Source organism: Leptosomus discolor, chromosome 4, assembly GCF_034619465.1.
Source record: "Leptosomus discolor isolate bLepDis1 chromosome 4, bLepDis1.hap2, whole genome shotgun sequence".
NCBI classification, from domain to species: Eukaryota; Metazoa; Chordata; class Aves; order Leptosomiformes; family Leptosomidae; genus Leptosomus; species Leptosomus discolor.
In genome coordinates, this window is record NC_141394.1 from 10,297,974 (window position 1) to 10,314,462 (window position 16,489).

At 42.3% G+C, this 16,489-nt stretch overlaps 1 protein-coding gene across 1 annotated transcript in view; it reads right to left on the bottom strand.

The window, feature by feature from the left end:
- FRAS1 (Fraser extracellular matrix complex subunit 1) overlaps positions 1-14,120 on the bottom strand; it is a 139,859-nt gene extending 125,739 nt beyond the window's left edge. Inside the window, exon 1 of the mRNA XM_086464383.1 lies at positions 14,046-14,120. Coding sequence (XP_086320509.1) covers positions 14,046-14,120 — 75 coding nt within the window. The remainder of the gene's footprint in view (positions 1-14,045) is intronic.
- Positions 14,121-16,489: the final 2,369 nt, after the last annotated feature.

Consider the following 16,489-nt stretch of genomic DNA (forward strand, 5'->3'; position numbering starts at 1 on the left):
AATCCTTTGGTGCACAGACCTACTTCTACGAACACTGCAGCGAAGCACAAAGGAACGTTCCCAGGACTATAAGACCTGACACGTACTTTCAGCAACTCAAATCACAAGCCTTGTTTCAGTGCAACCATCTCTCCCGAAGACCTTGGTGACTGGTTGCCACCACTAAGGCCTCAGTGCTTCTAATACTCTCATGTGTCTGTCTATATGTCACTTCCATGCTCTGCACACCAGCAGCATGTAAATAAAGCACAACCTGACAATAAGAAAGGTTAGGGGATTTAGAAAAATATTCTATTATATTTTTCCTTCCTCTTCTTCCCTCTTTTTTCCCCCAGCAAAGAAATAAAACTGAACTGGGAGATGAAAGACTACTGAATTCACTTTTTTTTCTCTACAATATTTACCTGTGGCCATCTGATAATCTGCAAGGGGAGAAATAAAACCTCCAGACACAAATACATGTTGATTTGAACTCAAAGACACTGCAGATTCACAAGCCTGTTAGACCGAATGATATTAAAAAGAAACATAACTCCAAGTTTCACTAAGGTGCACTGTAAACACAGCATAACAAATTACAGCTGACAATGCAAGGAATTTAAGAAAGAAAGAAACTTATCATCAACCATCTCCACTATCATGAGACACCTGGAAGTATCTGTCATGGACTGTAATTAAGACAGGTGACACGCGGCAGAGATGATGCAGGGCATGTGCAAATGCAACGTTGTTCAAGTACACAGTACTGTGAAGGAAGGAGGAATCCATGCTATATTAATGATAATAAGGTTAGCTCAAGAGAAATAATTATTTTACTGCCCACACCAGAGACAAGCAAGGTGGCAAAACATCCTCTCCAGTACTGCTCTTTCACTCCTCTGCACTGCAATACTTTCAAGATGTCTATGCACAACAGCATGATGGATTTTCCAAACATCTGCATTTGTCATTTGATTTGACCTCCACAGGCCATGTTCTTCCCTCCAACTTTAGTTGGTTTTGTCTTAAAAACGAAAAAAGGAAAGTAACGTGGGTCACCAGCACAAAGTTCGCAGCCAGGCTTACTCCTCTCCTGCCTGCAGGGAAACAACCGTGACTCCCTGGTTCAGTACTGCCCGGATGCAGCACAGCTCTTGGACTGCACCAACACAAATCAGATGCTTCCCATCCTACCTCAGCATCAGAGCCAGTCCAGCCTGCCATCCACTTGGAGAAGGAGACAGTTATGGTGGTATTAGCTGTCCTCATAAACAGTGGGCCGTTCTCATCTCCAAGTTGCATTCTCCAGACGGCCATTTTTCATCTGAACCCAAGAAACTTTGCTTCTTGTGAGATGCCCAGAGTAAATGAAGTAACAGTGGAATGCACATCCCAAATCACAGCCTTGAACTTGTGCCTAATGCATCCTACTCAGCACCATGAGAAATCTTGTTTAAGGTTCTGGAAAGAAACTGCCATAACGTACAGTCATGGTGAGGCAGCCTGTTTTTCAGTGGCTTGGGAACATTAAGTATTTCAGTGCTCCCTTCTATACTGCAGTAAATATTGCACTTTAAATCCACCCAATAGGTGTTTAAGTTCTGCTATTAATCTTCCTTTCAAGTTCTGGGACCTGAAGTACAGGTTTATGGGTTTATTCTGCAAGGTGAGCAAGCCTGAAAGAAGCTATCATAAATGTAGCCCTCCTCAATTACCGGGCAACAGCCTGAACAAGAACATTTTTGCGCAAGGCAGTGTCCTTGCCATCATTCCTTTGCCAAAAAGTTCAAGCAATCTCCTCTGTCTAGCCAAAAAACCCTAAAGATCACCACGTAATATCCCAGAGCTGGATTTACATTAAGTTTCTGTGCCTCCATAGAATACAAATTTAGAATCTGCTGTGATGACACTGCACAGTTTGGCATTAGTGGTACAGAAGGCCAAAACATACACACCTTCAAGGGTCGACTCATCAGTTTCATTTTATGATTGTCTCATATCTGTAGGACTATATGGCCGCCCTGAAATGTTAAACAGAGGTGGTGCAGGGACAGATGAGTGGGAAAGGGTTGCAGTATCACCTTTCCAGGACAAACATGTTAAAATATCAGCTAGACCAAGCGGGAATTGCCCCTGTGAAGCCTGAACGCAGCCGTCTAGCATCCTCCCCTCGAAAACACGCACCAGGCAGCTTCAGATTGAGAAGAGACTCCTAAAAACACAGAGGGTTACTGAAAGCAAACCCTCAACTCTTCTCAACACAGCACACTAAAAATTCTTCAGCATCCCCCCACCTTCAAAGGGGCTTCAGTCTTTTTGAAGCCTACAAAGCGTGATGTGTAGCTGAGGGAGGATGCCTGCATGCAACATCCCTTCTTTTTGCTGATGAAAGATGCTTGATGAAAACAGCGAGAAAGCGAGGGCTCTCCCTGCAAAAGCAGATTGCTCAAGGGAAATCCCAAATTCCCCATCCCATACCATGCCCCACCGGGCTAAGACATTAAGACAGCCAAGACACACTGTGCTTGGAAACAGGGTTCTACTGAGGGATAAAAAATTGCTTCTTATCCCACTATTAATCTGCAGAGCTCTCCCATTCCCTGAAGAGGAACAGAAACAGAATTTCAGAGCCTGGCTCAGAGCATACTTGGCTTGAAAGCAACCCAACACTCAGATTTTTTTTTTTTTACTATTCTTACCTGTATGATTAATCTAGGTACCACTCCCATGTCTGCAGACACAGTACACCACGATTAAAATGCCCACGAGCTACATGCACAAGTCATATCGCGTCCACCCCACCCTCCCCACCCCACAATTTGCACTGGGAAAAGAGTTTTATAGAATAAGAGAGTCCCCTCTCCAGGAAAAGGATTAGCTACCCCAGTGTAACTTTTGTAGCAAAGTGAACCACACGTTATTACAGCTGCATTTACACATTGGGTCTGCAAGCATATCGAAAAAATGTCAGCCGGGATGCCAGGAAAGGATGGGGATTTTACTCATGTTGCCATGCTGAAGTGAACATATCTAGCTCCAAGAGCAAAAAAGAAAGACAACCTGGGGCAGAAGGACAGCAGATAGGCCCCCACGCTCCCTGCTGGCTCTCCAAGCCATGGCCACGATAAAGAGAAGTGACTGGCACTTCCAATAACCTCCTCCAGCTATGCCACTTGCTAGGAATCATCAGTACATGGTTCCCACCACACAGCAGGGGATAAGAAAAATTCACACAGACTATCCAAAAGTGAGAGCCTCTTAAGAATGTTAATCCAGCCTTACACTGTGACCCCAATAAGCCCTGCTACGCACACTCAAGGAACCGAACTGAAATTCAGACGCCTGGCAAGGTGGTGGTTTGGAAAAAGGCAAAGTATCTTCAGAAAATTGATCATGTCAGAAATTATTTCAAATGCATTGAATATGGAGAGGGGAAGCATTTTCCACACCTTCCTATAACGTCCTTTCCTGTCATTTCTCCTTTCTTCTCCCTGCTTTTTTCGTCATTTCGTATTCTTAACATTCAGGCCATTTTACTTCATTTACCCTTTCCCACTTGCCCCTGCAAGCATTTTGTTTTGTTGGTCAGCTCTGCTACTTTCTCTAACTTTTCAAAACTTCACCAGCTGTGGAAAGCCACATTGTGACAAAAGGCAATCCAAATTTTGCCATCTCTGTGCCATCTCATTATTCAAATGTCTTCAAAATTTTCAGATTACAAAGTTTCTGAATGTTTTAAGCTTTTAAACTTTCCCAGAATGTAAAAACAGTCTGAAAGGCAATGATAGTTTAGTGGTGATTTGAAATACCTCTAAGGGAAAACACAGTGAAGCATTTCAGCAAATCATCTTGTCTCATGAAAACTTTTGTTTCCAAAACCTAACTGTTCAAGGAAAATCATTTTGGACAGTGTTGTATGCAACTTCATTAACACCTAATAACAACACAGTGGTAAAACCCCTCAGTTCCTAGATTGAAATCATTCCACAATTTTGATGCAGCCAATTATCCTTTCAAATAGCACAAGAAAAAAAAAATGCAACTACCACGTTATTTGTAAAACTGGCAGCCAGGGACTCTTAATAGACCAGAATGTAAAGGCAGACCCAAGCCTGTCAGTTTTGCTGACCCAAAACCCAAGGACTGCGCACAGTGATTGCTCCCAAGGAAGAGTCACAGCAGCCAGTGTAACTCTAGAAGAAAATCTAAAGCTCAAACATGTTTAGGGTAAAAAATAATATTACCTTTTCTCTCCAAAATGTCTCCCGTGGATGCTGCGTCCTCATTTTTAGCTGGTCACACGTCCCATCCCAAGAGCTGAGATTTTAGTTTGAGCAATGCCAATGTAATGTAAAACAACTTTAATATTTCAGATGGATGGGTCTGGCAAGTCCCTTCCTTCCAGACGTCATTTAAATTTTATAGAGAAGCATAAGAAATGTGATTTAAGCAAGATGGAAGTCCTAGGAGGAGCAGCCTGTCACACAGAATACTCATACTTCGTCCATTGCTCCAACGTAACGGCAATTGCACAAATTCAAAGGAAGGAGACAGCAAGGAACCAGACCTCTTAGGAAAGCGGCAGAAAAGCAGAGCTTTCCTCTTTTGCTTCCACAAGCTGGTAATGAATGATGGTCACTCCTGTTTGGTGGCCTTCATAAAATGCACCAGTAGTGTCAGCTTTACTCCTACACAGTCATTATGTCTAAATCACATCTGGAAATAAGTGTGCGCTTAAAAGACAATTTCATCAAAATAGACAACACTAAATGAAATCTTAGGAGGATGAACTGATCTTTGATGTCCACAAAGCGCTTCCACCAGAACAGACAGGGGTAGCCAAAACTAAGCTATCTATGGAAGTGCCATCTATGCCCCTTCTTAGCATATTTTTAACCAAAAGTATTTTTTTTAACAAAAAATACTAAGTATAAATCATTTACTAACATACTGTTACACAACTTGCTTGATGTCTCCGAAACCTCCAAACTCTGTCTCTAGGAGCCAGGTACATTTGCTGACAGCTCAAGGAGAACACTGGCTGTTCAATACACCTAAGCACAAGCAGGGTGCCTCTCTGAAACACATCAAAGTGCTAACAGATAGGAGGCAATTTAGAACAGTGAGCAAAACCACCTTCCTCATAAGGGGATCTCCATTATGCTGGTCAGAAAAAACCTTTGAGCAAGTCTGTAAAGAAGAACAAGAGAAGGTGCTCCACAATAAATTCTTTAAAAGGGACCGGGTAAAGGCAGACAGCTGCCCTTCTGAAGGCTATTTTAGCAGCTGTCAATGAGCAACCCAGAAATAAAGCCATCATTCCTCACTTCTTAAACACTGAAGTCCAACAAAGTCAGCAGAAATGCACCCTTTAGTCCACTGTCAAGGTTTTCTTCTTCTCCCAGCAAAACAACTATTTCTGCTGGTGTTCATCCGGTCAAGCTCTCCTCCCTCTACTTTCAGCTAATGAATCAAAAACAAAAGCTGCACTTAACAAAACCCACGTTTGACCCTGCATCGAAGCTGTACCTTGCCCTGCTTTGATTCTCCTGCAGATAAACAAAATAAAAAAAAGTCTCTGGTCTACAATCATCTCATTTCATCCTAACCTCCAGGCAAACTGAACTTCAGTCCTGCTAAGGATGGGGGCACTAGAAGTGCCCTTGTATAAACATTTGGCTTGGCTCAATTACTTGATCTTTGTGTGTTCAGCATTTTACAGACACATGAGCAAGTACAGGCTTCCTCTCTTCTTCTTCTCTCTTTCCCTTTTCATATCTGGTTAAATTCAGGACAACTAATCCTTCAATTACAAACAGAGTTAAAGCACAGTTGTGGGGAAAACAGTGTGTGAAGTGTCTGTTTACATCTCCAGCGACGGAGGGAACCATTATCATCCATCCAATTGTCACAGGGCTTTGTATCATATGGTCAGGCCATTAGGCTTTAATTCCTTTACATGATATCTAAAAGCCATTTACTTGCAGGAACTCGCAATTAAATGCATCACATCAACCACAGTTGTACGAGTTGTAACATTCATTATCATACTTGTTTGTCAGCGCTGAAACAGGCACTCATAATTTCATTTGAGTAAGTGCTCAGCGATCTATGCTGAAGTAAAGCACAGGTCAATTTGATTTGAGGCTGGTCAGACAGCGCAGATGTGATCAGTAGGACTCTTCACAACACCATCTCCTACCGACTGACGACTACTGAACGCTTACAGCCAACCTCTCCCCAAAACAGCTTTCTATGCTGCCTGCAAAGTCCCCAGAACAACCCAGCTCCCCTTCTCTACAAACTCCACAGTTATGGGTGAGGAATTATCTAAAGCAAGCTTCCAGAGAAGTGGCTTGCTCTGCAGCCGGTGCTTTATTCTAAGTGGCAACTCCTGGGACTCTGAGGCTGCTTTCGTCTCCATTCATGTGCAGCAGATATGGCTTGTTACCTCCCACCATGCAGAGCTGTGAAAAAATCAGACAGAGCCAACAGCAATTTCACTTTTAGTTGCCCAAAGCCACGAAATGTATTCCAGCAGCTAACTAGATCCATCAAACCCTTCCAGTTATTCAGCCCCATAGCGTGCACATACAGTGCCCTCCCTTTAAGTTCGTGCCCCCAGCACGAGCGCTACTGTCAAAACCTCATCAGGGACAACGCTTTTTTAATTGCTTTTTATTTAAAGCATTTTAATTTCCCCTAATTAGAGACATTTTGAGGCTTCCTCATAGTCAAAGGCAGGTAAGAGGCATGAAAATTAAGACAAGGTTTATCCAGAAAGGCCAGAAAATCTAGTTTAGTCTTCTTAAAGCAAGAAAAGAAAAAAATAACTCCAAAGTACCAGACTGTCCTGACAAAACACTTTTGGAAATCCTCCCAAAGAATCCTGTGTTTTACAGCTTTCCAAGGGTAGTGAGGTGGGGAGCAATTTTGTCCTGGCTGGGATCTTAATTTCAGGTAGGAATTTTCCCAGCACCTGCCTCCCTATCAGTATAAAAACCTGCCCAGTCACACTCTACCTTTCCCTGTGTCTATGAAATGCACTGCTGTTCTCAAACTTCAGGAGGATTTTTCATACAGGAAAACAGACTGATGCTCGCAAATAACACAAGCAACACCACGTTGCATTCCCTGTGTATGCTGTGTGATCAAAATACAAGGCAAGACCTTAAGTCTGACAGCAGGCTTCCCTCTGGCATGGACTCACAGGATGTTTTCGACAGACAGAACCACTGAATGCTGCTGAAGTCAGGGGTATGGTCTTTACAGATCTGTGTCTGGTAGGATTATAGATTTGAAGGTTCTTTGGCACTCGTCCATTTGAAAAACATCATGCAATAATATGACACTTTTACATCTAGGAGATTTCAGTACCACGCAGTATCTGCCTGTGCATGGTACCAACAGCTATTCTGTGGAAGAAACTTTCCCAAAACAAGAATAGCTGCAGGAAAATACGAAGTGGAAACACCAGATGTAGATGCAGAGACATCCAAGTCACAGCTCTGTGAAGTATAACCTTTGCTAACATCTATCTCTTGCTACAGAACCTACTCTCACACAAATTTTCCAGATAAAGAGGAGCCAAAAATAAAGGGAGAACCTCTTCCCCAGCTGAAATCTAACCCTGCACATTCTAGCCTGCATCAGCTCCCATTCCACTCGTAACAGCCTATTCTCCTCCTAGACTGCCGCTTCAGCAGCACGGCTTCTAAAATGGAAGCTGAATTGGATATTTGGGTTCAGAGCCCGCATGAGCACAGTCTCACTTTTCCACTGAGAATCCAAAGGAACTCCAGGGAGAAACACAGTTCCCAGCAGTGCACTGCACTGTCTGCTCTAAAAAGACTCAAAAAACAAAAAAACAACCAACCAACCAAACCCCAAATAAGACATTTAACAGACACCTCAAGAAGAAAAAAATTTAAAATATATTTTTTAAATTCCAATGTAAAAGGTACCTCACAAGAAGCACATGTAGGGTCTGCTAACAAAACAGCAAGCTGGGGAACTAAGATGAATGACAACAAAAGTAGAGTTTATTATTACCAACTGCTAATGCCCAGATGATCTTACAGTGCCAGTTTTGCCAAAGAAAAAGGCCTACAGCAGGACCCAAACAAACAAAAACAAAGTCCAACAGGCAGAATGAATCAAAGCCTCCTAGAGTTTATGCAGCTTATCCCTAGAGATGATGGTTGTGAAATACAGAAGCTCTCTCCGATGCTTTCTTGCTGTATGCCCAGTAATAGCTACAAAGGAGGCAAAGGTTTCTGAATCTTACCCATATCCGGGAGAAGTCTCAAAATGCAAGACAGCACAATTTGATTCAAGGCAAAAGGATTATCAGTAAGTCTGATCTATCTGTCAGTCACCTAAAATAAACCTTTCCTTTATGATAGAAAGAAGAACATTAGATTTTACACTTCACAATCAGGAAAATACATGCTTTTTGCCGGGTTTTCTTTTAATGCTAACAGGGTTATCTTTCACAGGGAAATGTGATCAGTCACGATTGAAAAAGATAAGGCAAGCTGTCCCTAGATGGCTCACTGAAATCAGCTATGCATGGCATTCTGCCCTTTTTGGTATGTTTGCCTGGATAGGAGAGCTTTACCTGTGATCCCATTCACAGCTCTTAATAAGAGCATGCTGCAGCCTGACCCAGATGGTGATTTATGTCTCAGTTTTCCATTGAAGAGATGCCAATATTTGTAAGCTGACCCTACACCCTTCATTTTATTCTGTCATCTGTTAATTGCACTAGACATTTTACACACAAAGCACCTTCACAAAGCACAAGCAACAAGCAGCATTTATTAGACACGATGGCTCTGCACAAAGAGGAGTCTTCAAAAATCACTTAGGGCTGCTCCTGTTTCCTAATCAGAGGAACAGTTATCAACATAGGACAAATGGCCCGCTCCTATTTCACAAGACACAGCTATTTCCCACTTTGAGGAAAAAGACTGTTTTTAGCAACTGGCAAAAAACTAAGCAAGGTCTATGCCAGATTTTTCTATCACCACGAATACCCCTGAGATGAGGCAGTTGATATGAGAACAAAAAGACAGAATAAGCTCTGCAATTCTTGTGAATAATTAACTTCAGTACAAGAAAATGCTCTTCTTGGAACATACTTTTCCTGAGCAAGCACAATTTGCAATGATACAGGTAACTCCAACTAACAGGAAGGAAAAGGTTTAAATAGATGATTACAAACCTAAGATTTCTCCAGGAATGTTCCTTTTCAGGACATCTGCAGAGAAGCATTTACTAGGCTTGACACAGACCTCACATACAAAATAAATACCTTGGCAAATGGTAATGTACCAGTGTTATGACATGACTCTCTCGCCCCGAGATGGCCAGCGCTAAGCAAGATCAGCTCTGGTCAGAACAAGTCCTTGATCTTGCAGACTTACAGACTCCTTACCTTAATGAATGAGGTATGATAAGATGAATAGGATTAATGATACAAGTTAGATCTTTGCAGCATTTAGCATGAGTTAACATAATTCTACATGATGACACTGTAGATACAATTATTCCTTTGCATATCGTTATAAAGTCTGCATTATGCCCATTTATGCAAGTACAGTTAATATAAAAATCTCCTCTTGGCCGATGTTCACAATTCATAGCAGCAGGAAGTTTAAAAACAGCAAAAAAGGCCAAATGCACAGATAATTGCTGGATCAGGCAGGAGACAAGGTGCTATAAAGTCCTGAATACCAAATAAGCTTGTTACAGGTCATGTCTTTTGATTTCAGTTTGACAGATGTGACACGTTGTACTTTTTTTTTTTTGCCAGTTGTTACAGCTACGAAACACTGAAACGTTTTCAGCCACCAAAGGGAACAGCCTTTTTCTCCGGCAGCCATAGATATGGACCGAAATTTCCTAGGTCACAAAATAAATTATGTAACAGGGCTGAGATGCAAGCATGGTTTCAGAAAATGCACGCTGGACGCAAAATTCGCTGAGCTGACACCAGACGGGAGGCAAACTGCACATCACCAGGCTCGCTGAACATCATTTATCAGTTATACAACAATTATGAATAGGGCTGGTACTTTTAGCGACGGCAGCTCAGTCACAAAGTCCTACATACCACGCGCCAACGCTCCCTGAGATAAAACAGCTTCATCCAACTGGGGTTATCCAGCCATGCAACAGACCGAGTACGAAGCAGGATTTCCATCTAGGTCCCCTGTGGCCCAGCCACTAACATTTGCCAAAAAGATTCTGGTATTTGCTATCCATTCCCACCAGTGTCTAAACTAGCTTTTAATTCCTATTTCCCCTAACCCTTCTAATCCTTTTCTTATTTTACGTATAAAGCACACAAAAAAGAAATGGAGGAGAATAAATGTTTGCACATAGTGATCTACCAGTCTTTCCCCTCTGTCCTTGTGGACTTCTGAACTATCAGAATTGGATCCTTCCTTCCTGGTGTTTTATCACTCCACCTCTCATCAGCTGTTTTTTACATGTGTGTTTCCTAAAACTTCTAAACCAAAACTTTATGCATAACTCAATCAAGTCTGGAGAGGAATTTAGTTGCCCGCATGCATATGAAATGCTATGGTTTTTCCTCACAATGGCCTTAAACATGCCTTAATTGACTTCAGCTTTAATTGCAACTCTGGTATCTGCCAGTATGCTCAAGGAAAAAAGCAGCTGAGAATGGACGCATTTTATAATCCCCAAATTTGTAACATGTGGAAAGTCAGATTTCTTGTCTTTTTCCTACTGATTCACATCCATAATTTGTACAAGAATTTCTCCGTTTGAGAACCGATCTGAGTTTTACAGACCTACAGAGAGTGCCCACGGAGCACTTGTCCACCCCCTGCCCACTTCAGGTCAACACAGACCTCACTCCAACAGCTATGCGTTGGACCCAGAGCAGAAGGCAGCAGCAACAAGATGCAACGTGAACTGCAGACTGTAACAGAAAAGAATGAGAAAAGCCACTTTTAACATTCCCTGTGCCAACAGAGCCCTGCATGGGGACCCATATTTCTTGGGCAATCATATTTCATGCTACTCTAACACAAAGAGTGATTTCTTTGCTGAAACTTCATCAAACAGCATACTGTCCCTGTAGCGAACAGAAAGCCGTATTTCTTTAAAAAAGAAATGGAATAAAGACCTTTCCATCACTATAGCTCCTGTAGAAACAGCTTAGAACTTGAAAGCAACACTGTTGGTTAAACCACCCAACACTCAAACCACGGTTTAAAAAGTATTTACTGCAGCAGAAGTCTTGCTCTGAAAACTGCAATCTCCTGTAATTTGTGAGTTTATGACCATTTTATATTATTTTTCTCACATAAAACAGCCTCTGCCCTTGATGCTTATTGAAGTCAAGTACTAGCTAGCGGTTACAGGGATGAGACAGTAGTTCAAACCATTATTATCTCCTGCACTTGCAAACAAGGATTTTATTGTTTGTTAACCTCAGAGACATATCATTTTATGTCAGCTTTAGAAGAAGTGATGATTACAAAGGGACAATCTCTGCCAGGCAAGAGCCTTGTTTAAGAGCAATCTGTCCTACGGTCATGCCTAGAGACCACGCGCCAATACTGCAGAACACCCCAGGGCCATGTGCTACAAAAACAAATAGAAGGCTTTGTAAACCTCGAAACAGCAAGAGAGCCAGGCGAAAGGTAAAATCCCTCATCCCTTTGGGAAAAGAGCGCCAAAACAGTTTATCATGTCACGCACGCACGCACAGAAGTGACAGGGCCATAAAAAGTCTGAGTGGAAAAGTTCAAGGAAATAGGCATGAAGGCTGCGGAATGGACCAGAAGTTAGAAGAGACAGGTTTTCAGCTCTGTCACAGACTGGAAAGAGGATTTGGGCAAACGATTTAGCACGTCATCTGTAAAACAGGATGAATGCCACCTTTCTACCATGATGGCAAACCGAATACAGAGCACAGCGGTACATGACTTTATAGGAAGGGCAAACGTACACTACCTTCCGACCTGCAAAAACGCCTTACGTGTCTGCCTGTCTAACCCAACAGAAAATGCTTACTGTAAAGTTTGAATACACAAAACCTGTCCCCAAACAAGGTCTGCAGATGTCACAGCAGCAGGCCATGAGGGAAAAAAGTTATAAAAACCTGGAAAAAAGAAAAATCTGTCTTCACTTTGGCTGAAGCTCAGGACCGTCAAAGTTGTTTGCAATTCGTCTGGTTTTGGACTTGCATGATTTTATTATTTTTGGTACTTGAGTTGATTGGCCACTTACTCAACTCACAGTCTTAGGAAAGCCATGCCCTGCTGAAAAATGAGCTAACAGAGATCCCATTGATATTCCACTCATTAGCTCTGTAAAACTACTCAAGTTTAATCCTACACTGGGCACAAAACACATGCAGGCTTCCTGGGCTGTAACCAAGGAGAAGCGAGCAAGGGCGGGAAGGAACAGGCAGCGTTTCATCGTGCTGTGTTTCCTACCGAAGGAAGCACGTGGGACCAGCTCCAAAGCGTTTTAGAGCAGGACTGAGGATTGCCTTTAGTGAGAGGAAAAGAAAAAGGAATTTTGCAGCATTTTATGACAAATTGTAAAAATTCCAACACTTCCCCTAAAAACATGTGTTTGACCCACCAAACACGGAGACTATATGATGTTATGTGATGAGACCAAAACATCTCTTTAGCTGCACCTAAACTGTGGGGAACCAGAAGCAATTCCTCTGAGCACTTAAACTTAACTAGTGCAGAGTGAGCCTTCCAGTCCTGGGTTCCTTAAAGACGACTTTAAAACAAAAATGCATTTAAAAAAACCCCTCTGACTTAATGTCAATATGAAAGCTGAAATAATTTTGTTGCCCAAAATTTACCTTTCTCTAAATGGCGCAACCTTTTTACTTGTTTCCTACATTGAAAAGAAACACTAGGCAAGACCAGCTTCTCTTTTAAGCCCTCCCAAATTACAAAAGAAGGATTACATTTTTAAAAGTCAACATTTTCCATAACAGGTGAGTAAAGTCAAGCTCCCAAGCCTAAATTTATGCATCAACATGTTCAGTGTTATTCTCTGAAAATACTGACCCTTTGCAAGTCAAGGGGAGCCACCGTACAGCTAAAATAGCTGAGAAAAGAATCAAAACACAATCAGGATCCCTAAACCCACAGCCTAGTTTTAGCCTCCTGATCTTGAAAGAACTACACAAGTCACCATTAAAGCAACTGTCCAGAGACAAGGATTTGAAAGAGGATAAAGACATGGTAGGGTTATTTTGAGGAAAAATAAAATTAAAAAGCTATTCCTGTGGGTATTAGATATACCGTAGTTTCTTTAAGGACAAGTTACTATTGACTTTATTCTTCAACCAGGCAAAGGGACACAGCTGTGAGTGTATACAGTCAGAAACGTCTAATACAACATCAACTTTTCAACTGCAAACAAACAGTTGAACTACACAAGCACACAAACTTTTTGCACTGCCCACCAAGACATGGCATATTAAAAGCAGAAGTGTTTCCAAGTAGAAGCTTGGCTTTTCCTCCTTGGTTACTTCTCCCTGTCTGGAAAGTAAAAGCTCAGTTAATTTGATTGGCCTTTCAGCTCCTCATTGCTGCAATAACTGAGCTGCTACGGGTGAAATGAACTAATCCCACTGTGGCCTCTATCGTGAACTCTCTCCCCTGACCCATCCTCCTTCGTGCCCTGCTTCCCAGCACCAGTGCTGCCATTCACGGGACTCTCCGCTGAGCAGATTCAACTTGCTGAATCAGCAGAGAATTACTCACTTTTCCCCGAATCAGGCTTCTGCCTCTGAGGGAGGCAGGGGAAAATGTGACCACTCCTTCCTGCAGCGGCACATGGTTACCTACAATTCGGTGCAACACTGAACAATGCCCTGATGTTACCGGTGACAGCTAGCACATGATGACCTTGCATTTGTTCGACTTTTCTTTAAATTAGAAAATATTGCTTAGTGATATCAACATGCAGAAATGCTTAACTTCTAGATTATAACATGAACTTGCAGTCAAAGTTAGCGTAAAGCCTCTTATAAACCCTGTACCGTAACCAACCATAGCAGCAACAACGAAGCTGATCTTCCGTGCTTTTTCCTCTGATTTCCACAAGCAAGAATTGATCAAATGCATGTTGTTGGAGAATATCAGGAAGGATTTAGCATATAAGATAAAACAGGACTTGCTGACTAAGAGGAACTTGGCACACATTAGCAGAAAGTTGTTATTCATTCAAGCTACCAAGGCTTTACCAGATAAGAAGTTTAAAAGCTTGTGGTTTAAAATTCTACCATTAAAGCATAAGAGGTAGAAGAAATTGCTTCAGCGGATTTAGACACTGAAGATTTTTTTTAAACTTCCTACAGAGTATTCTCCTTTTCTACCCTCGCCATCCTATTCCATTTCTCATAGATTACAGCACTGCTATCGAGTTTGTTTAATGAAGTTTACATAACATTATAGGTACTTGATTTAGCTGTCGCAGCTACCATCTGTAATTAATCCTCCCAGGAGCTAGAACGCTGCACAGCTTGTTACTGCAAGCTGTGTTTCTAATGTGGTACAAGCTTATAACCTCCATAATTCTGAGCTTGCATCAGTTTTATGCCACCATAATTCCTCTGCATTCATTTGGCCAGTCACACCAGCCAGTGGAGAACATGACCCACAGGAAAAGGATGTAACCAGTAACGGCAGGTGGGAAGGGGTCCTTTCCCTCTTTCCTTTCCTTTTTGTTTCCCTTCCCTTTTCCCAGAGCAAGAAATAAAGCAGCATACAAATGATGTGACCAGCCATGTTTGCAGACTATTTCTGTCGATTTCACACGTGGCTTCTTCAGCAAGAGTTACGTGCAATCAAGCCACGGCCTTTAATGTGGGAACAGAGTGGTTTTTACCTTCTACTAACTTATGCACAGGAGTATTAGAAAAGTAAAGAGACAAAATTACGGCAGTTCAGCCTCCCCTTCAGTGTGACATTAAGAAGTAGGTGAGCTGAATAGTACATCTTCATGACACTGTCTGTGTGCTACTGTACTTTCACAGATTTCATACCGAAATGGAGTTCCCCTGGTTTTTAATGCAAGGAGGCTTGTGCCAGTTGACTTCACTGAATAAATGAACTCCTGATTCTGGTCCAAAAGCTACAATCTAAGGACAAGCATAACTTTAAGGGAAAAAATCCAACCATGATTTAAGATTTCTAGTGATACAGAATAATTCATAGCACACCCCAGGAAATTGTTCCAATGATTCCCTATCTTCACAGTAAGTCTACATAATTCCTAAGGTGAATTTATCTAGCTTTCATTTTCTGGCTACTCCATTTTCTTACGGACAGAACATTTTATTTATAAGAATTTCTGTTCCCTCTGTAGCCTTCTACAAATTACCCCTTAACCTTCCCTTTGAGAAATGATTCAGATCGAGCTCAAACCTTCTGTTATGAGGAACCAAGCCTCTCCTCCAGATCCCCTCCATCCTTGTGCATCCCCCCCCACATCCTCCAAACCAGGGTCACTGAACAGTGAAAAATCAGACTAGTATTCCTACAGGAATGCCAAATACCCAGTTAATATAACACCATTCCTCCTGAACTGTAAGCCCCTAATATACACAGAGGAATTACATCACCTCTTACCACTCAGGTGTTAACACACCAGGAGCACTCAAAGTTTTTTCAGAGTCACTCCAGTCCTGCTCAGTCACCCACCGCATCAGCAGGGTCCCTGTTGGCTGTTCCTAAATGCATTACCTTGCCTCCGGCCATGCTGAAGCACACCTGCCTGAGTGTAGCCATCCTCCTGTGCCTCCTAAAACACCTACCAGGCAGGCCTCTTCCAAGTCCCCACAAAATGTTCGAAGCTCACAAGTTAAACAGCTAAGCTCTGTAGGGCTTACTAGGCAGAGGAACTGAATGGTTCAAGCAAGGGAACAGTTCTTTCAGACCACCCCACCAGATTTTAATCAGTCCATCAGAAACCATGCTAATTGTATGTCAGCCTGGTTTCTTAAACGGGTTATCCAAAGACACCTTAAACAAGAAAGCACATAAAAAGTGGGTTTCTCAAATCTGCCCTTTCCTATATCTTACAGCCATATTCATCAAGGCCATGTTCATAGACACTTTGCTTTAGCAGCACACTTTAACACCTTAAAGAATAAAAGAAATTAAAATGAAAGCGTCCCTGAAGTGTGTTACCTTCTTTCACTGGGGAACAAATAAAGAAAAAAAGCTTGAGGAGTTTGTTCTTTGAGAAAACACCTTTGTCGGCGACATGGCCTGTGTGATCGAGTGCCCCCTCAGCAAGTTTGCCAATGACACGATGGTGAGCGGTGCAGTCGACTTGCTGGAGGGCAGGGAGGCCACACAGAGGGACCTTGACAGGCTGGAGAGGTGAGCCTATGCAAACCTCATGGAGTTCAACAAGACTGAGTGCAAGGTCCCGCACCTGAGTGTCGGGGCAATCCCAAGCACAGGCACAGGCTGGGCCATGAGTGGAT